Source organism: Sciurus carolinensis, chromosome 4, assembly GCF_902686445.1.
Source record: "Sciurus carolinensis chromosome 4, mSciCar1.2, whole genome shotgun sequence".
Classification (NCBI taxonomy): domain Eukaryota; kingdom Metazoa; phylum Chordata; class Mammalia; order Rodentia; family Sciuridae; genus Sciurus; species Sciurus carolinensis.
This window is the reverse complement of record NC_062216.1, coordinates 89,025,064-89,049,649: the sequence shown is the minus strand read 5'-3', so window position 1 is coordinate 89,049,649 and position 24,586 is coordinate 89,025,064. Positions and strand designations below refer to the sequence as shown.

The 24,586-nt window shown below is 31.5% G+C and overlaps 1 protein-coding gene across 1 annotated transcript in view; it reads right to left on the bottom strand.

Moving 5' to 3' along the window:
* Nucleotides 1-1,037: 1,037 nt before the first annotated feature.
* Nucleotides 1,038-24,586, bottom strand: part of Etnk1 (ethanolamine kinase 1) — a 66,757-nt gene continuing 43,208 nt past the window's right edge. Inside the window, 5 exon segments of the mRNA XM_047549264.1 lie at nucleotides 1,038-4,342; nucleotides 4,684-4,757; nucleotides 11,313-11,473; nucleotides 13,563-13,646; nucleotides 23,459-23,601. Of these exon segments, the coding sequence (XP_047405220.1) occupies nucleotides 4,270-4,342; nucleotides 4,684-4,757; nucleotides 11,313-11,473; nucleotides 13,563-13,646; nucleotides 23,459-23,601 (535 nt within the window). The 3' untranslated portion in view covers nucleotides 1,038-4,269.

Below are 24,586 nucleotides of genomic sequence, written 5' to 3'. Positions count from 1 at the left end.
CAAAAGAATTCTATAGTGCTTATAAGCACCATCATTTTTTCCCACCCAAATAGTTCAGATTTTCTTTCCAGATCAAATTTTTAATCTGGAAATAAATTTTCAATCTAAAAAGCTAATTGTTAAAAAAAAAAAACTAATTCATTAGGTAATACATCTTATTAATTTCAGATTTCAGGTATTCAAAAGCAGTATGAATCAAGTGTTTTCTTTTACAGCAAAACTTTTACAGACTAAGTTACAAAGTTGGAGGAAAATTCATTTAAAATAATTGATACACTTTTCTGTTTAAGACATCAAACCCAAGAGTTAACACTGTAATCACACAAGTGATATGTAATAGGAAAAAAAGGTAGTTCAATATAACACATAACTAGTTTTTTTTATTTTTAAGAAGTGAAAATAAAAGAGTGCCTTAATATGTAACTAAATTTCCTAGCAAAAGGACATTCTGATATCTAATGGACCAAAAAAAGGGCAAAGCTACATTACCACATACTTTAATTCATTTTTCTCTGTGCATAATGATTACTAGCATTTGCCTTCTGTGTAAAGTAGTACAAGATGATGCCAATAACAAAACTCTCCTAGCATAAAGCATTGTTTACTTTTGTCTACCAACTGAATGACTCATTAATATTAAAAGCTGATGTTTTTATTACTTTGGAATGCAACAATTAAAAACAATTAACAATTTAAAACAGAAAAACAAATTGACAATATTTTCATTTATATTATGAAGTAATGAACTAAAAAATGGTACAGAAGTTCTCTATATAATGTAAAAAGGAAATATCTGAATAATTTTAAAAGTGGAGATTTTAAACTTTTAATTGAGAGTGTTTGGGGGAACTTTAAGCTTTAGTTAACATACTTATGAAGTTAAAGTATATATTTTTAGCAAAACAATGGATATAGTTGTCATTAAAGGATTACCTATATCTTATCTTTTATAATTCTACAATGAACAACTTTAGAGAAGTCACCTGAGAAATGATTAAGTTTAGGAGCAGTTATTTGCCATCTCTTTATTTATGGGATTTAGAGTCACATTAAACTTCAAAGGGTTTTTTTTTTTTGTAGAAAATATTAACAAAAATATTTCCACAAACAGGAAAAGGTAATACTTCAGTATGTAATCATTAAGCTGTATTTTCAATTTCCTTTAGTTTAGTAGAATCATGACTCAAAGAATGAAACTCTAATAATGTAACAGTACATAAATCCACTGCTTCCAGGAAGCTAACCTTACAATAATTGACGGCCAACTAAAAAATGGAGAAAAGTCTTATTAGGCACTGAGAGGCTAAATAAATAATTACTGACATTAACCAAAGCTGATAAAACCCTACTTCCAGTTCCTGTTACCTTACTGTTCAGCCATAACTGTTGGCTATTTTCAGTCTAAAAGCAATGAACTAGATTCATTTCCTGACAGAAAAATGTCTACAAAAGGGAAGAGAATGCAAAACAATACACAATCTCATATGCAAGATACAATTCACACTTATTTACAAATTTTTATTTACACTGCTTTATACACATTCCAGGCAGACCTAGTTGATGAGTTTTGTGCTCATATTGATCTCATATGATCATGTCAACAGTATGATTTGCTACCACATCTCTTTGATTTCCAGAAAATGTTGGTAGCACGGGGTCAGGAAAGGAAAAAAAAAAAAATCAAATATCATTGGTTAGGTAAGATCATACAAATATATAAGGGGGGAAAAAAGGAGGGGGTGGAATTTTGCTTGTTAAAAGCATTGAGGCCACTATGGTCTATTGACTAACATTGAACATATATGAAAGCCACTTCTAACAACCATTTTCATATATACAAAATGAGCTTACTACCAGTTGAGTGATTAGGTAAGGCATTCAAGTTCCTTAGCTTAACAAAAAAAGGCAACTGATATCTCAGCAAGCCACAAGACAAATTTTGGAGGGATGATTTTAGAGTGCTGTTGAGATTTACTCTTCTTTAGAATCCCTTAAATGGTCAATATAAAGAGAAGCGATTTTGAACCCTATTGTTAGTCTGCACCATGATCCCCAAAACCTGTACAGGAAGAAGGAGCATCACAACACCCCAAGTTTAGACAGAATGAGGGCATCAGTTTAAGTATCCTAACTTGTTCCCAAGATCCAATGCATACTTCTTCCAGGACTAAAGTGACAGCCTTTATTCCTGACTACATTCAACCCTATACGGATCTCTCTGAAACCCTTAGTATCACAGCTAGCAGCTAAGCACAGTCTACCAACAAAGGCTCAGTGAATCTCCACTCAATAAACAGTTTGAAGTAAGATTATGAAGTAAGGTAGAAAAGTGATCTTATTTCCTCCCATAGTAGTACAAGATATATACTCTTGGACTTTAAAAGGCAGAAAGCAAAAAATCAATTACATTAGCATTACATATTCTTCATCATTCTAAGCTAATGTTCCAACAACAGATGAAAATTCCACCCAAAAACAATTTTTGAGTTCATTTTAACATTATAAAAAGCTATTAATTATTTAATTGGTTCCATTCATTTAATCAACTAAGTAAAATTTTATTGATCTTACAATAATATGGTTTATAAAAACAAAAGTGAACATTTATAACATTGGGGAGGTAGAAACCAAATTTTGCTCTAACACTGTTACAAATACAAACATATTTTAAGATTCTATTTATGTAACTAGAATGTACCATTTTAAATGGCCTTTAAGTGTTTCTACTTACTTTATTATCTTGAGATAATCCAAGTATTTTAAAGCACTTGTCTGAGAATATAAGTCATTTGGAATAATATATCAGACTCCCCAGAAGATTTCTCAGAGGATAAATTTGTAGTTGCATACTTTAAATATGCAGATCCAGTAAGCCAACTCTGTACATGAGCACTTACGTGACGAAAGTGCAAAGCCTGTCAGACTAATTTTCTAAGTAAAGTTAACCATGACTGCTCAACTCCACAGAGCAGTCTTCAAAACTTGAAGCCTTCCTATCTACCCCCAAAGATCTAACTTTCTTCCATATAACTGCCTCCCTCTCACCCCAAAACAAATACGTACTTAAAAAAAAAAGACACATCAAAACAACAGAAGCCCTCTTATCACAAGTCTTTCTGCTTAATTCACATTTTGTTGTTTGTCAGATTTTAAGTATACAAGAGATCAGTGTCCTCCATATTCCTTATTTAACTCATTTAACTGCCTCAACATATTACTCTGAAATTACAGGTATCAAGTAATTTATCTGCTATCACTCTAAAGACAGGACCCAAAGTAAAACATGAAACCAAAAAAGGAATGAATCTGAACAGATTTTTAAAAAAGAATCAATCTAAATGATATTTTCTTGTTTACAAGAATAACAACTTTGTGTATTTGTTTCAAAAACTAACAATACAAGCTATTATGTAATAAATGAAAACAGAGTATCTCAATTAAGTAAAACAAAATTTGGGGTTAGAAACAATTTGATATCATGAAATTTTAAAACCTGAAACTAGTAACTTCAATGTCCACATTTAACATTTGAAAACATTACAAACTACAGATTTTGGTAACATCAAGTCATTATTCTTATTCCAGAGTTATGTGGTAAATATACTTCCAGACCACATAAAGAGACAAGAATTTAATTCTAAGTTGTAATTCCCCAAAGGAAAATGTTTTCCAATATTCAATTCAAAACAAACCACCAACAGAATCGTAAATGCATTTTTCCCTTCTAAGCAGATATTTTTATATGAACACCCTAACATTATCTATACCAATCAATGACTGATATTTCAAGAGTAAGTAATTCATTTTACTTCGAGTGAATCAAGATAAAAAGGTTACAATGAACAACCAGAAAGTTTCTAAAATTAATCTTATTAACATAAAACTTAAATTTCTCTGGAACATTTTCATTGCATACACTCAACAAACAGATGAATCAGATGAAAGAAGTCACAGATCATGTTAAATTTATAATAAATAATTCACATATAACAGATTAAATTATCACAGAAAGGCTTAAACTGACATCTTTATACCTTTTGCAGATTTAACAAATTTCTAATCCACCACATACTGATAGCAGTAGGTACGTATACTTTGTGACACTGCTCAGTCTATTTAAAAAATAGATCGGTTGGTTGAGGCATAATTTGTAAAGCAAGATAACCAAATTAAGTAACAGAATTTTAACAAATATTGGCTTTTTGGAATTTCTTAAGAAAACAATTCACAAGCATTGCTCGGCTACTTGAGAATAATTAAATCTCTTCTTTACTCAGGCACTTTTAATGCAGTAACCTCAGGTTTCATTTTAAAGTACTGGTTAAAACGAACAATTGCATACCTAGTGAGAAAAGAGAATAATGACAATATCAGTCAAAGTTAAAAAACTTAATATCATCCCTTCTTTAATTTCCACTCACTCTTCTAAGTTGTTTTTTTTTTTTAATAAGTTTTAAGATTTTCAAAGGACATATTTTTAGTTTACTGCACCACCTACTGGACACTTCTAATACAGAGAGCACTTAACAGCTTCTACCAGATTTCTTTACAAACCAAATTATTAAATGCATGCAGCCCTTGTAATGACTGAAAATAACTATAATGATGTTCCCTATGAGTCCTAAATGTTAATTCAAACAAAAGTAGAGACAAATGCAATAAATATAATAAAATTGAACTTACCCAAGAAAATCAAACTCAATAGTAGAATATTTGGCTTGAATCAAAGCCCACAATCCCCAAAAGAAATGAGAAGCCTTAAAAGGGGAAAAGAAAAATAAAGAATTACATTAATGGATTTCTTTATAAAACTAATATAAAAATGTTAATTCTACTCTCTTCATCAATTACATGCATGGTCTTTCTTTCCTTCCTTCCTCTCCCTCCTTCCCTCTCTCCTGCTAGGAATTAAATCTAGAATCTCCTGTGAGCTACACCCTTCTCCAGCCCCAATACTTAGTTTCTTACTGTTCTTTTTTATACAAATTATCTTAAAAACACAGAAAATACTGGACAATATAGTTATTGGATAGATACAGATCTCTTACTCATCTATAATCAAAGAGGTTACAGTAAATTACAATCACTTAAAAAATAAAGTCCAATTCCTGTACCTTGCTTTGTATCAGCACAGTCAGATGATGGCTATAACTGCTAACAGGCTTTCCTATAACATATATTATTAGAGGTCTTTCCTTCTTGACATAAAGACATGAAAATACAAACCTCAGAAATAACAAATATACTTAAAATGAGAACAATGTTCTAGGAGCAACAGACATCTGAAAATAACTTTAATGGTCAATTCTGTATAACCAACCATAATAGGGCTGGGGAGATAGCTCAGTTGGTAGAGTGCTCGCCTCGCAAGCACAAGGCCCTGAGTTCAATCCCCAGCAACGCAAAAAAAAAAAAAAAAAAAAAGAAAAATCTCTCCATAACCAACCATAACAAAAAGTAACAAACTTTATGGCAGCAAAAAATTATCTTAAGACTTAAAGAGAAATTACCATGTAAATAGTAACTATAAATAACTGTGTGTACTGTGCAATCTATTTCCAATTAGACCTAATAGTATTTTTTAAATTCTGGTAAGATTTTACTTTCCCAAAAGTAAGAATCTATTCTAACTAGAAATACTCTAACTGTAACCAAAAAAAAAAAAAAAAAAAAAATCTTAAAGATAAAGGTTTTTATTTCAGTTAAATTCACTATAGCAAAAGCAGTAACGGGCCTCTAGGAAAATATTACTTAATAGCTCTGAACCTTGTTACTTCTTTTTTTTGTTTTGTTTTTGTTTTTGTTTTTTATGGTGCTGGGGATTGAACCCAGGGCCTTGTGCTTGTGAGGCAAGCACTCTACCAACTGAGCCATATCCCCAGGCCCAACCTTGTTACTTTTAAAAACCTGATTTTGTATGTGAAGCAGCAGCGTACCAGAAAGAATTCTTAATTTATATTATACGATGCACAGGTTCAAGTCCTGGCTAACTCACTTGGTAACCTTTAATAAGTCACAAATTTTTAGTGTCAGAACTATCATTTGTAAGATTTATTATCAGTCATTCAGTATTCCATACAGGATTATTTTAAAGATAAATGGAAATCATATATGGTTTAAAAAGTTTTTCAAGTTGAAGACCTCTATTTACTTTGCCTTCCTCAAAAAATAGTAACAGGATAGATAACTTCCTACCAAATACAGATACAAAAAGAATAAACAATGTACAAACTGTAATCAGCTAAAGTCACACAAACATGAAGCATAACAGTTTTTGAAAAGCTAGGCTTTGGAGTGTAGCCTTGAGTAATCTAATTAACCATTCTTTGCCTTTGTTTCCTCACCTGTAAAAAACAGGTATAATAGTGTCTGTAGCTGGCATGTAAAGAACATTCAAGAGAGTATTAGCTATTGTTATTAAACAAAATCAGAATGATAAAAATGTGAAGATTTTCAAAAATGGACTTCAAGGTTTTACCTAAGGAAGTATCTTGAGAAATGAATAATCAGATGATATTCTTTTAAGTATCTCAATCAGTGGTTCTCAACCCCAGTGTCCCATAGGAGTTGACACAAATGACAATATATAAAAATTTATGTACAACAAATGACACATATGAAAAGTAAATTGAGCAACTAGTGCATGAACCCATGGGAGGCTTCTGAGATCCAGAACTATTTCCTTAATAATAATATGTTACTTGTTTTTTCACTATGTTAATATTTGCACTGATAGTTCAAAATCAACAGTGGGGAAGGGCAAGGAGAATCAATGATGGGTAAAGTTGCTGGAATCATAATATGAGTCAATACAGCAGCAGGAAACTGTACTATTACAGGTCTTTTTCTTTGCCACAACACACTAAAGGATGTCCAATATGAAGCCACTGAAACTAGTAATTTCATCAAATCTCTTCCTCAGGGTAAACATTGTTCTAATATTTTATGGGGTGAAATAAGAAATATACAAGCAGGGTTACCTATATATCACAGTATAATGGTTGTCTAAGGAAAAGCACTTATGTAGTTGAGCTATGAGTTGAATTTGCACATTTTTAATAAAACACTATTTTAACTTAGGGAAAAAATGACTGATATAAGAACTAGAATTCTTGGACTTGAGCATCTGGCAGGTATTTTCTTAAATATAAAAAAGAATTTGTCTTTTGAAAGAAAATAACTGATAGCATTTGTTGCCAATGAAAAAAACTTCAGTTTTCACCTTAAAATTAGAACTTGAGAAAAGACACATTTGATTCTGTAAACCTAACAGTTTCTCAATACAGTACTATCAACTTTCCTGATAATAAGTTATATTTATCAATGTGTATGATTTTTTGATATAAGATTCATCAATATTTGATAGTCCTACATAATTTAATGAATCAATATTTTCTAAGTAACTAACAATGTTAAAATTATAAAATCACATACTGGTAAAAAATTGTACAAATAAACAAATTTTAAGGTCACAGAGTTTAAAAAAATTGATATGCTCAGTTTACACACTGCTATTAATCTTAAAAGAAATAGTTGAGTTCTGATATAATATCAATAAAGAATACATACAATTATCTGAAAAGGTAAAACTCTTTTCCAACAACATAAGTGTGTGAAACTATTTTATTCATGCACTTCAACTGAAACAATATATCACAACATAGAATGCAGAAATATATGACAATCTAGCTATCATCTATCACTCGAAAAAGAAATTTACAAAAATGTAAAATAATGCTACTCTTCACGCTAAAAAAGTTTATTTTTGCTTTGGAAAAGTTATTTTTATAAGTGATATTTATCTTAATGAGTTTACCTTTAAATATGTTGAATAAATATTTTGAATTTTTGTTTTAATATCTAATATGATAAATATTGATAATTTGCTTACATAAACAAAAGCTCATGGAGGTATTCAAAATTTCTTTAAAGGGTAAAAAAGGTTTAAGACCAGAACACTTGAGAATCACCAGTATAAATCGCATTGGAGTATTTTTAAGCAATACAAAATTATCTGCAGATGGTATCTAATCTCTTCTAAGTTTGTTCTGTAGTGAAAAAGACTAAGAAATTAAGAGGTCATTCTAAGCTTAAAAATAACATCAACCTAGCACATTTTGAGAATAGTTGGTCACTGTTATTTCTCAACCACTTTTTATTTTTTATTCATATAGTGATATAAATTAATGATTCTACACTAAAGAAGTATGATACATAAAACCTTGCAAAAATCTCACGTTGGCATGCAGCATTTTTTATAGAGTGAAAAATGGAAAATTTATATATAACATTAAACTCTAAATGGATACAAAGAAAAGGCAGGAAACAGCCCATTCATTATCTGCATTCCCAAAACAGAGAAGTTATGTCCAAATAAAATCAACAGCCTGTGATTTATTTATACTATGTCTCTCACATGTGGAAGCTATGTAAATTTAAGGGCTGTTAAAGGGCTTTATTTATTATTATCATTATTTTGGGAGGTACTGGGGATTGAACCTAGGGGTGCTTTACCACCAAGCAACACCTCCAACCCTTTTTATTTTTTATTTTAAGACAGGTGTCATGGTAAAATGCCCAGGATGGCTTTAACTTGTGATCCTCCTGCCTTAGTCTTCAGATTCACTGGGATTACAGGCATGTGCCATCACACTGGGTAAAGGACATTTTAATTTCTAAGCTACTTACCCTTGCTGGAAAGAAACATTCAAAGGTCTTTATATGGTAAACTAATAATATAAATCATTTTCTGAAAAAGTCCTAAGTAACTTTTATTTTACTTAGAATGTGTTTAAAATTTCTTCAAAGCTTAAAAAAATACATATTCTAATTGATTTTATAATGCAGATACCTACACTTGTTTGCTGCTATCTCAATACTCATCGACTATAGTGAATAATCAGTAACAAGTAAAATCTTCAGAAGTCTTCATCATGTCTTTAACAATAAATATCTACTAACAATTTATTTAAAAATATGTAAGTCAGTGCAGTGGTCCATGCCTATAATCCCAGTGACTTGGGAAGTTGAGGCAAGAGACAGCAATTTAGCAACCTCATCTCAAAATAAAATATAAACTTCAAAAGGGCTGGAGATGTAGCTTAGTGATAAAGTGCCCCTGGGTTCAAATTACAGTAATGAAAATATAAAAATAACATAAAATAATGTATACTCAAATCTTATTTAAATTCTATTTTCCCCTTGTCAAAGTGGCTTTATATTATAAATCATTTTATACATATTCTGTATTCTTAATGACAAGCAATGAAGGAGAGAGGATTCCCTAAAGGAGGAAACAGTATATAAGATGTCTAGCATCTCAACACCAGACCTTAAATTATACTTCAGAGTTACAGTAATAAAAACAGCATGGTATTGGTATCAAAACAGACATGAAGAACAATGGAACAGAAGACACAGACACATACCCATATAAATACAATTATCTCAATTAGACAAAGGTGCCATAAACATACACTGGAGAAAAAACAACCTCAACAAATGGTTCTGGGAAATTGTAAATCCATATGTAGCAGAATGAAATTTAACCCCTACCTCTCATCCTGCACAAAATTCAACTCAAAGCGGATCAAGGACCTAGGCATTAGACCAGAGACCCTGCACCTGGTAGAAGAAAAATGTAGGCCCAACACTCCATCATGTCGGCTTAGAAACCGACTTCTTCAACAAGGCTCCTTGAGCGCAAGAAGTAAAATCAAGAAAGAGAGAGAGAGAGAACGAGAGAGAGAAATGGAGATAAATAAATGGGATAGTATCAAACTAAAAAGCTTCTTCACAACAAAGGAAACAATCAAGAGTGTAAAGAGAGAGCCTATAGAAGGGTTTAGAAATCTTTGCCACCTGCACCTCAGATAGGGCATTAATTTCCAGGATATATAAAGAACTCAAAAAACTTACCACCCCAAAAACAAAAAACCCAATCAATAAATGGATAGAAGAACTAAACAGGCACGTCACAAAAGAAGAAATATGAATGGCCAAAAAATAGATGAAAAAATGTTCAACATCTCTAGCAATTAGAGAAATGCAAATTATAACTACACTGATACTTCACCTCACTCCAGTCAGAACAGCAACTACCAAGAATATAAGTAACAATAAATGCTGATGAGGATGTGGGGGAAAGGATACATTTATACATTGCTAGTAGAACTGCAAATTGGTACCACTACTCTGGAAAGCAATATGGAGATTCCTCAAAAAACTAGGAAAGGAACCACCATATGACACAGCTATCCCACACTCCTCGGTATATATCCAAAGGAATTAAAATCAGCATACTACAGTGACAAAGTCACATTAATGTTTATAGCAACTCAATTCACAATAGCCAAACTAAGGAACCAACAACCTAGATGCCTGAATAAAGAAACTGTGGTCAACAGTCATCAACAGATGACTGAATAAAGAAAATGTGGTATATATACACAATGTAATATTACTCAGCCATAAAGAAAAATGACTTTATGACATTTGCCAGTAAATGGATGGATCTGGAGACTACCATGCTAAGTGAAATAAGTTAATCCCAAAAAATAAAGGTCAAATGTTCTCTCTGATATGTGGATGCTAACACACAACAAGGGGTAGACGGGGGATAGATGTTCAGAGGATTAGATAAAGGGAAATGAAGGGAAGAGATGAGGGGACAGGAATAAGAAAGACAATGGAATGAATCTGATATAACTTTCCTATGTAAATATATGAATGCCCCAGAGTGAATCTCCACATGATGTACATCCACAGGACTGGGTTCCTAATTAAAATAAGAAATAGTCCATATTTGTATAAATATGTCAAAATTTACTGTCACATACAACTAAAAAGAATTAAAGGAAAAGAAAAAGAATTGCTTATGAATAAAGGTCAAGAAGATAATACACTAGATTAAATCATAAAAACATTCTGGTTCTTCCAATCTACTTTTATTGTGATAACACTGAGATGTGAGGATTAAATATATTGTTGAAAACCTCATTTCCCATAAATCTTCCTATGATTATATGCTTTTTTATAACAAAGAATCAATAAAAGAAACTGCTTTACACATCAATCCTAACCTTAACTAAAGAATCCTTTTCCTGAACAAATAATTACTGAGTACTTATTATTTAATATTTCCAAGCACTGGTCTATGGGCTGTAGACATAGTAGTGAAGGAAACAAAACAATTTAGGGTAATAATAACTGTAAACAGTCAAGTTTTTTCATTATGTTCAACAAAAATTCACAAAACTGAAAATAAAGATATTAAGAATCTTTCATTTATTGCTTACATTTAATAAACTTACCAATGCAAACTGATTGACTTGAATGAAGAGTATTTCTACCTCCTTTTCAGTAACTTCAGTCCCAAACCCTTTATATTCCTTGTATGCTTCAAGGTAAGAACGCAGCCACTGGCCCTGTAGTTCTCTATCTGGATAGAGACTATAGTCTACATCACTTACACCTTTAGGGAAAAAAAATACACTGTAGATTTTAAAAACTGACACCCTTCCACATACCTTAATAATCATTACCATCACCTTTTTTTTTTTTTTTTCCATAAAATAAAGTGTTTCCATTTCTGGTTATAATACTAGACATTAGGTAAATAACATTTGTTAAAATAATAAACCAAACTATTTTTGTGTATGCTATGCTAGTTTAAGCTCTGAGACACAATAAAGATGATCACCATAACAATTCTCATTGCTTCAGTTTTTCCACAAAGTATGTAACTTGAACCACTGGCATGCATCAGAAGTCCAAAATCTACATTTCAATAAACAAAGGATCCCCAGGATATCCTTAAGGGCACTAATATTTGAAGCACTACCTCAAACTGTGGCTCTAAAACTTTTTTGACCATGACTTGTGGAAAGAAAGAATATTTTTTTACAGAGACCTCAGATCTTCCAACTCTGATATTTTTTCCATTCCTTGTTTTTAAGAAAAGGTTAATACCCCACAAATTCAATTTGATGATCTGCAGTTTGAAAAATACTCATCTAGAAGACATAGTTCCTACTATTTTGTCCTGTATTCAAAGTTTTTCATGAATTTATATAAACCTTTCTAGTCTTAAAACTTTCTTTTGTCCTTCAGGAATTTTATATCCCACAAAAACAAGCAACTTATGTCAAAGTTTTCTTCCTCTTTCCTGAAGTGCCTTCCTTCTCTTCTATTTATACATCCAACTTCTACCTAACTTTCAAGCTTTAACTCAATTATTTTCTTACAAAACTTATCACTGTAATTTTCTCTTTCGCATCCACAGTGTGACTCTCTGTATTACTAACAAGGTGATATCTCATTATATGCAGTTGATTTCCCCTTTTACAGATATGTGAAAATATGTGCAGCACATAGGTGGGGCTATGGGCATATATATGATAAGCATGGTAGAGAGAAATAACTGGAAATGTGTAAAAGAACTTTTTCCCACCTATATTTCCCAGTTTGGAAGCCAACAATATAAACACAAGAACACATAAAGTACACAAATACAAATTCAATAATCAAATATTCTAGATGTATAACATCTAGGGAAATTTCCTAATTCTTTACTTTTAGGACATTTCATGCTTCTAAATGCAGTCACAAAATGAAAATTAATTCCACTTACATTTTTTTTAAAAATAAGCTTTTATACTTGAATGCGATTGTAAATTTAGTATTCAGGAGTACAAATGAACAATTCTTCAACAGCCATAACCAAGTTACAAAAGAAAATTCTTGAGCTTCTCAGTTAAAAATATTCAAAAGCCCAAGTTTACAATACAAACAACAATGGCTCTCTGTGTGTGTGTGTGTGTGTGTGTGTGTGTACACGTTGTATCTGCTGCTGGGGATCAAAACCAGAGCCTCCCACATGCTAAGTAAGCCCTCAACCACTGAGCTATATACCCTCAGCCCCAGCAAGATTTTCAAATGATAAAAAATACTGGGTTCCAGCCAGGCTAGGTAGCACATGCTTGTAATCCCAGCAGCTCAGGAGGCTAGGGAGCTCAGGAGGCTAGGGCAGGAGGATCAAGAGTTCAAAGCCAAAGTTAGCAAAAGCGAGGGGCTAAGCAATTCAGTGAGATCCTGTCTCTAAATAAAATACAAAACAGGGCTGGGGATGTGGCTCAGTAGCCAAGCGTCCCTGAGTTCAATCCACGGTACATTAAAAAAAAAAAAAACTAGGTTCAAATCTTAGTTCTCAATATTCTACTTTGACCTTGGTGAGTTATATACCCTAAATGTAAATTGGAAATACTACCTTACAGAAGGTAAGTATGTTGGGGGGAAAAAATGAATTGAGATTTATGAAGCATCTTGCACCATATAATATCACAACAGATACCACAATTATTATTTCTCCTATACACTGATGGCTATTAAAGAAGAAAATCTGGTAATCTCTTTCCTCCAGTAATCAACAAAAACAAAGAAAAAGAGTCACCAACAGGGAGAAAATTATTGCTCCTATTCCCAGCTGATCTACATTTTAAAGAAGTGAAACTACCATTTCAAAGTTAAATATGTTACTCCGTTAGTTAAACCCTGGTTTTTACCTGCGAATTCATTGAAATGATTTCCAATATCATATGCCAGGTAGTTGTATCCAGAATATTCATAATCAATGAACTGTACATCACCTATGTGAGACACAAAAACAAAGACATTAAGAAATCACATACAAGACCAGAAAATCCCTATGCTATTTGTAATTAAACAGCTTCCAATATTTTGTCTCATACGTGCTTGGTTACATGCACTTCTGAGACAATACAGGGTAAGGCTGTGAATTTTATGGCAATGAGCTTTACAAAATTCAAATTACATCTCTTTATCAACAGCTTCTTGTGAACACTAATGTCCACTCTATTAAAGAAAAATGAAAATACAGTCATTCTCTAACAAAAGCAAGATATGTTTTCACCACATGGGGGCATCACTAACTTAAAAATTCAAGTTTAATTAGAAATAACTTTATCTTTGGAAATTATTAATAATCTACGCCATTTTAACAAAAGTTTACTCTATATTTCAACAGTAAACTGGCAAGCTTATCGCTATATGAAAATCAAATATAAACTTTTAAAAGATGAATTTATAAATTTTTACAGAAGTTTTATAATATATAACACTTGATTAACATCACTTATTTAATGAAGTTGGTTGCTCTCATACTCTTACATTTATATCATGCTACATAACTAAGGTTTTCATACCTAAGCAGCATTAAAGAGCAGCATTGCTCTTTGTAAAAGAGCAAAGATACAGTTTTTGGTTTTTACGAATTTAAGGAATCTGTAAGCTAAGTTAAGATTCCTATTCTAAATTTTGTTATACCTATATGTTATATTGTTTCATAGTTCTCCAAAGATAATCTTGTTCTCCCTGTACAAATGAAATACCCCCTACTTAGGAGTTTTTAATTTTTGAGTACTTATTATGGAGGGTTTGGTCAATAAAATACAGGTTCTGTGTAGATAAAAGAAGAAAAAAAAAAAAGAGAGGTTTTTAAAAAATTAACGTCACTGTCTACACTAGACAGGTGTTTTTAAAAAATTAACATGAGTCAACTATCTATACCAGGGAACACAAACTCGAAAGCTTAGAGGGGCATGGAGTTACAATGGACACATGAACAGAGATGGTTGTAAGAACAATTTCTAAGCTGCTTATATTCATAAAATGTGTAACAACTGCACAGTTGCCCTATCTTTTAAACTTCAAGCTGCAGTAATAAAACAGATTCATGGTCTATATGCACTGGTATTTCCCAAATAAAAAGAGTTTTTGAACTCTGTTGATATAGATTTGTATGTCTAACTTGTGGGAAGTATGTTTATCATATTCAAACAGAAAAACAGAATTATATGACAAAAAAAAAAGTCATGGCAAATGTAATGTAGGATTTCACATAAAAACAAAAGTTTTTTAAAAATATAACTGTATTGAACATAATTTTAAATTTGTATAAATAACAGGTCTGGGAATGTCACTCAGTAATAAAGTGCTTACCTAAGGCATGTAAGACCCTGGGTTCAATTTCCAGCACTACCAAAAAACAGCCAATTCTACAGTAATAAGTAAGAATGATCAAAGTATCTTCCAGTTATCAAAACTGAATGAATATTGTTATAATAAATGTAGGATTATAAAATGTTGGTGAGAATAAATCATCACTGCACTTTAACTACAAGTATTATATTACTGAATTCCCCAAACATTATTCCACAAAAAGTTTTAGTGTTAACTAAATTGCTTCAACTGAACTGCAGAAGGACAAATCAAAATATGTTCAAAAATTTTTTTTCTAGGACTCATGAGTAAGAAGGTGAAGACCACTACCATTATAAAATACTTGCATCAATGTAAATAAATAAATAGAACCATAAAAAATTCTCATTTCTAAAAATAACACAGAAAAAAAAGATGAATAGAAATAAGCAAAAACAAAATGTTTCAGCTGGTTTTATTAAAGGTAATAGACAAGTGAATTTTTTCCTTTTTTAATCTTTAAATTCTTTATAATAAACATTACTTTTTGAAGGAAAAGTATTATTTTTAAAAAGAATAAGATGAATTTTCTAAACAAAAGTGTCAATAAATAAGAGCATAAACACAATGATTCAAGAGATAACCAACCATAAACCTTCACAGAAAGGACACAGATTTACCAAGTTGCACAATTGAGCCAACAGTTTTCATATGTAATTTTTTTAAATTGCAGCTGTTGATTGCTTTAGCTCTTTAAACACTAATTCTTGTAGAGCTCATATCAACTGTTAGATGCCAATAAAAATTACACAGCCCAGTCCTGCCACTTACTTTTGCCACATAAATAAAAGCTTCAATTTCAATTTTCAAAATTATATTTAGAATTTGGTGAATATTATTAAAATGGCAGGTAACAACATGCCTGCTTGTAAAGTAAATACAATTTAATTAAAACATAGATCATTTTAACAAAAGTTAAAATCTGTTTCAGTATGAAAATTTTAGCAATGACTTTTTGTAGTAGCATTAATTCATTAAAACTAGCCTTTATTTTTAAATGCTATGTTGAGTTTATAAATAATGAAATTTAAAAAATAAGAAAATGAAGCTAACAAGATACAGATGAGGCTGTTACCAGGCTCCGTGCATGTGAACAAGTGATGCGATAAACCTCCAGTCAGTGCGTTTAAGAAGCACGGGGGTGCGCCGCCACATGGCAGCAACAATGGCATACCTAATCTGTAGCAGATGAAGAAAATTTGGCAAACTCACATTTTACAAGACACAAAGCTTAAAAGGAAAGAAATTAAAAAAAAAATCTGCATTAACTATTCTTTTTCAAGTTATTACAAACAAAGTGGAACTCAACCTTAAATTTAATCTTCTGCAACAAAGTAAAATTAGAGGCCTACTGCCTTATTTAGGGTGCCAGAAAAATCAAATTACAGAATTGGAAAATGCTGTCCTACCAATAAAAAACATTTGGGTTTTTTCCCTCTTATGACTTTTGATTTGTACAATTTCCTATTATATATAGGTACATTCATATGACTATTTATAATTTACTAACTCATATGGCAATTTTAATTCCTAAGACATGAATTTTTAATTGAGGCCCCAAGGGTAAAAAGTCAATGAGAATAAATACTCCCTAAAATTTCATACAAAGTCATATGTGGATGTGCATTTCCTAAGTGGGGGAGTCTCAATTTTCCAGATTCTCAAGGGATCTTGACCTCTAAAAAGTAAAGAACCATAGTTTAAGGGCTGGCACTATTTTTATGTAGCTTTATACATTTAGCACAATGTCAAACACATAATGGATAAAGCATATTATTTACAGATAAAATGGTAATTTCAATTTTCAAAAGCTACATTATTGTCTTTTATTACTATATTTCTTATACATCTTCACCACAGTAATAAGTTCCACAGTAATAAATTCCACATGGGTTAAATTGTTCAAATCTCAGTATATTAAAAAGTCTTTCAATTTTATAAGTACTTTAAAACCAAAAGAATAATTAATTCCCTAAGGCTACATAACTATCACATGACACATTTGTCTGGATTGCTCTTATCTTACTCTTAAGAATTTAAGTGAATAAAAATGAAAACTAAAATTGTCAATATAGGAAACTGAAAATTATTTCAACTGCTACTTGTTCTGCTTTCTTAGGCAGGAGGGAAGAGAACAGTAACCTGTCAGACCAAAGTTAACAAAATGTTTTCTCTCTCACACAGAAAGACATGAGTATTCTGATCTGGAAAGTTTTCTTTCATCCCTCAGTCTGGTATGCAATAAGTATTCTGTGTACACCTTTGTCACAGCACTCATCATTCTAAATGTTAAGCATCCTTCAGTGATCTGACTCCTCCACTACATGATACATGGACTCCTGGAGGGGTGGACAATAAGGTCCCTTTCACTTTTCACCAAGTGATCCACAGAATAATTCCCAGCACACAGGAAGTATTCAAATGCTAGTAGAATAAATGGATGTTTTGCACAGAATGCTGATATATAAAAACACATGTTTAAGGTGGGGCAGGCAAAACAAGCACAAAAATAGGGGGGAAAGTGTGGTATTTCTGGTATTCTTTCCCAAGTATATGATTGAAGACAGTGACTTAATGCATGAGTTTTAAAAACAAAACCACCCAAAAAAAAAAAAAAAAGTTTTTAAAATCAATTTACATTTCTTATTATCTGACTTAGGGATATTAAACTTTCTGTTAACTAGCAGTCCAAAGTATAAATTAACACAAGTTTAAAACTATCCTTCATTAGTGTGTATGCTCAAGATTTTCCTTTTCTTAAGAAATCAGGGTCTTTCCACATTGCCCAGGCTGGCATAAATCTCCTGGGCTCAAGTCATCCTCTCGACTCAGCCTTCCAAGTGGCTGGAACTACTGGCACACACCATCATGCCAAGCTTGGTAAGATTAAGTTTTGTATATTACACTATAAGGGAATATTGAGCTTTAGTTAATGTTATGCATGCATGCTAACTTGCTTAGGAATGAAGATCACTGATGTCTACAACACTCTGAAATATTATTTAAAAAAATAAAGCTGTGCATGGTGGCATATGCCTGTCATTCCAGCAACCCCAAAATCTGAGATAGGAGGAACACAAATTCAAAGACAGTCTGGACAACTTATTGAGACTCTATCTCAAAAGAAAAAATAAAAAGAGCTGGGGATATAGCTCAGTGGTACATCACCCCTGGGTTCAAGCTTCAGTAATGCATAATTAATTAAGTAAAATTAAAAAACAAGATGGACTTATGGATGATTTGATGAAATGATATGATAAAGTACAAACTTGTCAACAATTCTAGAATATAGGTGGCAGGTACATGGGTGATCACTGTACAATGCTTTTAACTTTTCTTGCTTTTGAAATTTTTCACAAGATGTTTGAGAAAAAAAATTAGATATGTACATTCATTTCTTGGAAATACATATATGTACTTGTCTTTGTAGGCATTTGTATCAAATATTGTATGTATTTTATTCTAATGAGTGTAGATGGTTACATATGTGTATGAATAAATTTGTTTTATACACAAATATGTTCATATGGTTATGTACATATTTCAACTTGTTCCTTCAATTAATATATTTATATTTTTCTATGTAAATATTTTCTATGTAAATATTTCTCTAACAAGGCTATCTTTGTTGAGGGGGGTCAAACAAGTTCTCAGGTTAGTGTGATCCTAAGAAACATCTGCAAACCTTGTACAGGGGTTGATCTGTGTTTACCTAAACTTGAAAATAAAACAAAAGAAAATTTCCTTATAAATCAATAAAACAAAAATAATAGGTGAGATTTACAGTCAATAAAATGACTAAGAATGGTAATAACCATTTTCTACTATGTAAAACTCTAAACAAAATCCTGATTTACTCTATAATTCCAATAAAAAGCTTTCCTTCTTTTCCACCTACTTTTTTTTCCTTAAAGAGCAACAAATCAACTTCTTCTAGTTTGCTGACAGAGAAAATAGTGATTGCTATTACTGAAACTTACGGTTAAACATAAGATCATTATATGAGCTTTTATGAATAAATGGGGAAAGGGAGAAATACAAAATAGCCATTGAAAGTCATCAAACAAAAGTCTGAGAGCATCAAGGCATGAGAAAGCAATCTCAAAATCTTCAGTAATTATGTCTGACAAATCAAAAGTTAAAAGATTCACTGAAATTAAAATATTCAATTTGAAAATGACAGTTAATAAATAATCAATAAGGCAACATTCCAATTTGTTCACTTAGCATAAAGTCTATTACAGCAATAATTGAGTAATTTAAAGGTGACAGTCCAGTCTTATTTTACTGCACTGGGACAAGAACCACTGCTTTTGGTTTTCTTATTTATTTCAAATTCTATCATATCATTAAGTACTCTTTTCCTATCCTTTGGGGCAAGGAACGGGATACACGGTTTAACAACTACCTAATTCCTGGCACTGACTTTTCAAAAATCTTGACAGCTATCATCAGTTTAGAAATGAAGCTCACTCTCTTCTTCACTTTTTCATAACCAGACACATTTTGTAAAATGCATCCTGTATAGATAATATACCAGTTGGCAAACTATATATGCTCAGGCTAAATCCAGTCCACTCCCTGTTGCTGGGAGTAAAGTTTTATTAGAACACAGCCACACTGTATATGTAAATACAGTGTCTATAGCTATGTTCGTGCTATAACGTAGAATTGAACACATTTAATGGAGACCATAGTATAACCACAAAGTCTAAAAGATGTACTAACTCCTTAGGAGAAAAAAATCGCAACTAAAAGAGCTGCTAAGCACTTTGGTCTGTGCTATATACTTTATATGCATGAAATCTCAAATTTCATCAGTAACCATCTTAAGTTCACATTATCTCTAAATTAAAAACAAAGTAAGCTCAAGTTCTATACTATCAATAGTACAAGAACTGCCTGGAACTCTGTTAAACATGCAGATTTTTAAGCCTATCTTTAGAAGTTCTTGTTCAGTTGGCTTGGATGGGGCCTAAAAATAAGCATTTTTGCCAAAAACCCCTGGAGATTCTAAAGCAAATACTCAAAAATCAAATCTAAAACAATTGGTCTATATACCATTTACTTCAAGTGACTAAAATATGCTTTTGCCAAAATTTCTAGCTTGTATACATCTTCTTATGGAGATTTTCTAGTTAAAACATACAAAATCTGAACTATTATGGTTTTAAAATGACACACAGAGGCAGACGTGGCTACCCATGCTTGTGTAGCAATGACTGGGGAGGCTGAGGCAGGAGAATCACAAGTTCCAGGCAATCCTCAGCAACTTAGGGAGACCCTATCTCAGAATAAAAAAGTGCTAAGGGCATGGGTCAGTGGTAGAACACACATGGGTTCAATTCACAGGACTGTAAAACAATAAAAATAAAATACAGATAAAGATATGGGGAGAAAGACAGACTTTCAGATGGTCCTGTATAAAGTTTTGAAGTTTGCCTAAAACTTGCATTTCTGAGAGAAATTTCCTCACACATTATATGGAGATGAATACTGAACCTGATGTTGTCTAAGGCCAATTCCTTGGCTTTCATCTTTTGTTAGGTTTTTTTGGCAGGGACGGTGATGCAGGGGCTCAAACTCAGGGCCTTAGCCATCTAGGTAAGTGCTCTACCACTGAGCTTCACCCCAAGCTCTCATTCCTTACTTTTATCTATTTGCATCTCACAAGGTGGGTATTAAAATATTAAGGCCCTCAGCTCAAATCACACGAATAAAGTAAGGAGAACAACAAATCAAACATGTTTGTGAATCTAATAAACAGTTTAATTAAGAATTCTATGTTGAAGTTATCTCAATCAATCTCAAAAGATTCAACTTGGCTCCTTAGGTAACCAATTAAAAAGGTAAGTAACTTCGCAGTCCACATCTATAGTTTTAATAAACCATTCTGAGATTTCTACCATAAGTAAAGTATCAATGCAATGCTACAGTCACATATGTGAATTAAACTTACTTAATTGTACTAAATTGTACATTAAATTTAATTTACAGAATGAGGCATGATATCTTCTACTTATAACTAGACTCAAATAAATCATACGGTTATATTACTTCAAAATCATCAGCTCCTAATTTGAAACCTATTATCAAAGACTTGAATAAGATTCTTACCAAACTTTCTTGATATTTTACCTGAACATTCTAATCATATTTTCTTTCTCAAAATCCATGTCCCATTGTCCTATACATGAGACAGCTATAAAAACTTAAATTGAGCATTTTTGTAAGTGTCCTATAAGATTTTGTGGAGGTTTTATAATGTCCTATATATAGAATGATGGGACATAATAGATTATGCTTATATATCAACTAATTACATACAAACTGATTATTTTTCAAATGGATGCCACAAGGTACAAATTTGCTATCAGACATTATAAAACTGACTGGTAATGGGGGGGATAAATACCACCTTTCCATAACTAACACACAACCAATCACAAAAAAGAAACAAATGGTACAACATGGACTTCTGAAAAAGGGTGAGTTCTAAAATATGTATCAAAATAGTTACATTTGTGTAGCTGTAAAGTTTGTTCTGTGAAGTAGAGAAAAATCAAGACACAAAATTATAATTCTGGTAACTCTTGGTTTAAAACAACAAAAAAAAGACAACCTTGACCTCCAAACACCAAATTGAAGCATGAAGATTTTATGTGAAAATACAGGAACTTTCCATGTAACTGACCAATAGTTTGGATATAGGTAACTGTTAATATGAAAATTAAAATACCTAAGGTAAAGTAATCTGATTTTTTTGGTCCCTTATATTTTGGTTTTATAAACAAGTTTGTTCTATGAAATGAATATGCAAAAGAAACTCATAAAAACAAAAATATGAAAGGTGAAAATTATATTCCAAAGTAAATAACAGATTCTCTTTGATTAACTTGCAGTTAAAAATAAAGCTGAGTGTCCACTTCAAATGTAAGATGAAGTCCCTTACTTGAAATTGTTATATAAAATGTGTTATTAGGTCTTGAACTGAACTTAAAAGCTAATACATTGCTTTAATGCATAACTAATGCTCTTTTCTCACAAATGGCATTGAGATTTGGTTACTAATATATAATACAACACATATACTATGACAATTATATATTATAAGTGGATAATAATTCATTGAAGGACACTGTCAAGTACCCAATGTTTTAGGATGCACCAAAGTTTAAAATAAAAAATGACACCACATAAAAATTTCAAGATGCTTCAAGATGAAGATGTAGGCTCATTATATTTTTAAAAGACATAATCTCTAATCCATGCTAAAATATCAAATATAATATAAACATGTTCTTGAAAATATGTGTTTAAGTCTACCACCTTTGACAGTGTTCCTTTGGTTGGTTTTCACACTGAAGCTACCTATGAATGTTAATAACCCTTATATTACAATATTCTAAACTTACAGAGGGTCATAGTAATAATTTAACATGATTATGACCATGTTAATGAGAACTCTTTGGTTTTAGTATATTCGCAATAGCAAACTTTTGATTAAAAATATGGTCTTCATCTATAATAAATATCTTCAAAAACCAGTTTCTTATGAAAAGCAATAGCTTCATAGTTTCAACATAGTTGTAATTAATATTAATTCTTTAAACAAAATTGTGTTTTTAAATTTCCATTTAGTACTTTCTCTTACTTAGCAACCAAACCTCAATCCACTTTACCCAATGATATAATATAATCAAGTGTTCTTAGATATGAAAACAGAGAATTCAAACACAGCAAGATATGAACACTCACAAAAAACATTCCACCAAAAAGTATCAATTTCTACCTCAAAAAATATTAAAAGCTATTACCCAAAGCTTCTTGATTATTACTTTAGCAGCTATAAATTTGAGCAAATACTAATAACATTTTCTCCATCTCTAGCTCTCTCCTTAGCATCAAAATGTCTAACAAATCAGCACAAGAAACAGGTAGTAGAAAACCTACAGACACACTTGTTTCTAATACTGTTGTCTTTAACAATACAGTGGGAAATTTTCTGTAAATATGAAAACAAGGTTGTACAATGTCAATTTGTTGATTTTCTGAAACCCCCATTACAAGCTGGTATAATTTAAATCATGAAAACTCAAACACGTTTGAGAATTATAGGTGAAAACAGTATTTCATCATTATACACTTACAACTCCAACAGGAACCACAAACTGTTTCTAACCAACCAATTTGTTTAAACATTCTATACAAATATATAGAGTATATTCCTAATTTATCAGTTACCATGACTTTATAACCTAAAAGAAATTTTTTAAAGGCTTTGTGAATGTTATTAATCCTTACATTTGAATTGCATTTATTTTTATTAATGCAAAGATTAAAGAACCAATAAGAACATAGAAGTAATCAACTTTACTTACTGCTAATGTGAAATACCTACCTTGTTTCTCATTGTAGATTATATTCTTACACAATAGGTCATTGTGGCAAAGCACAACAGGAGAGCCCAGGTTGGAAAGAATTTCCTTCATCCAAGTCATCTCTTCCTTAAGAATCTGAGAGCTTGGGATATCACTTAGGAACCTTTTAGTTTTAAAAGAAGAGTTATATCTTGTTTATCATAATTTTTTTCAAGTTTTAGGATTAACATCTACTTTGAGTAAGTTATTTCCATTAATTAGACATGCTCCTGGAATAGATCATTGTATTCCAAAAGTTGAAATACAGAAGACCTTTATAATGAACTAAATATGAATAAAGAGAAATAAAGTCAACAGTTAAAATGTAGGGCAGAGTCAGGCAAGGTGGCACACACCTATAATCCCAATTACTCAGGAGGCTGAAGCAGGAGGATCACAAGTTCCAGGCCATCCTCAGCAACTTAACAAGACCCAGTCTCAAAATAAAAAATAAATAAAAAGGTGGTTCAGAGCACCCCTGGGTCCAATCCCTAGTACCACAAAACAAAACAAAAGTTGGGCAGAAAAGTAAGATTTATCACTACAAAATTGGGAGAAAGAGAAATAGCTAATAGTTAACATTTACTAAACATTATTCTAAATGTCTTGCATTTATCTCCATTTTATGGATAAAAAACTATAACAAAGAATTTAATAAAAAGTTTTAAGTATATTTAAAGTTATAAAAACTATTTAAAAATTAAAAATACCTACTTTAAGTTATGAAGGGTGAATGCAATATAAATCAGATAAATTTCCAGAAATATCAATAGATTGTCTACAGTTAATAAATTAGGAAATAAAAGTACATTTATATTATCTAGTTATGTGAACAACAAACTCACTAGAAACTGCCTCAAAATAGTGAAGTGCAGGGCAGCATGATGAGAGAAACTAGAATCTGTGGCTTTTCATTCTATACTCTTTGATACTATTAGGCTAGCTACATTTGTATTAACTTGATAAAAGTAAGATTACAAAAATGGGCTATTAATTTCTCAACAGCATCACCACGCTTACAAAATTGTTGTTGATTTACTCTTTTCCTTCTTCATGTTCTCTTGATTCTCTAAAATCTCTCAATTATTCCTTACTTTTCCATTTTACAA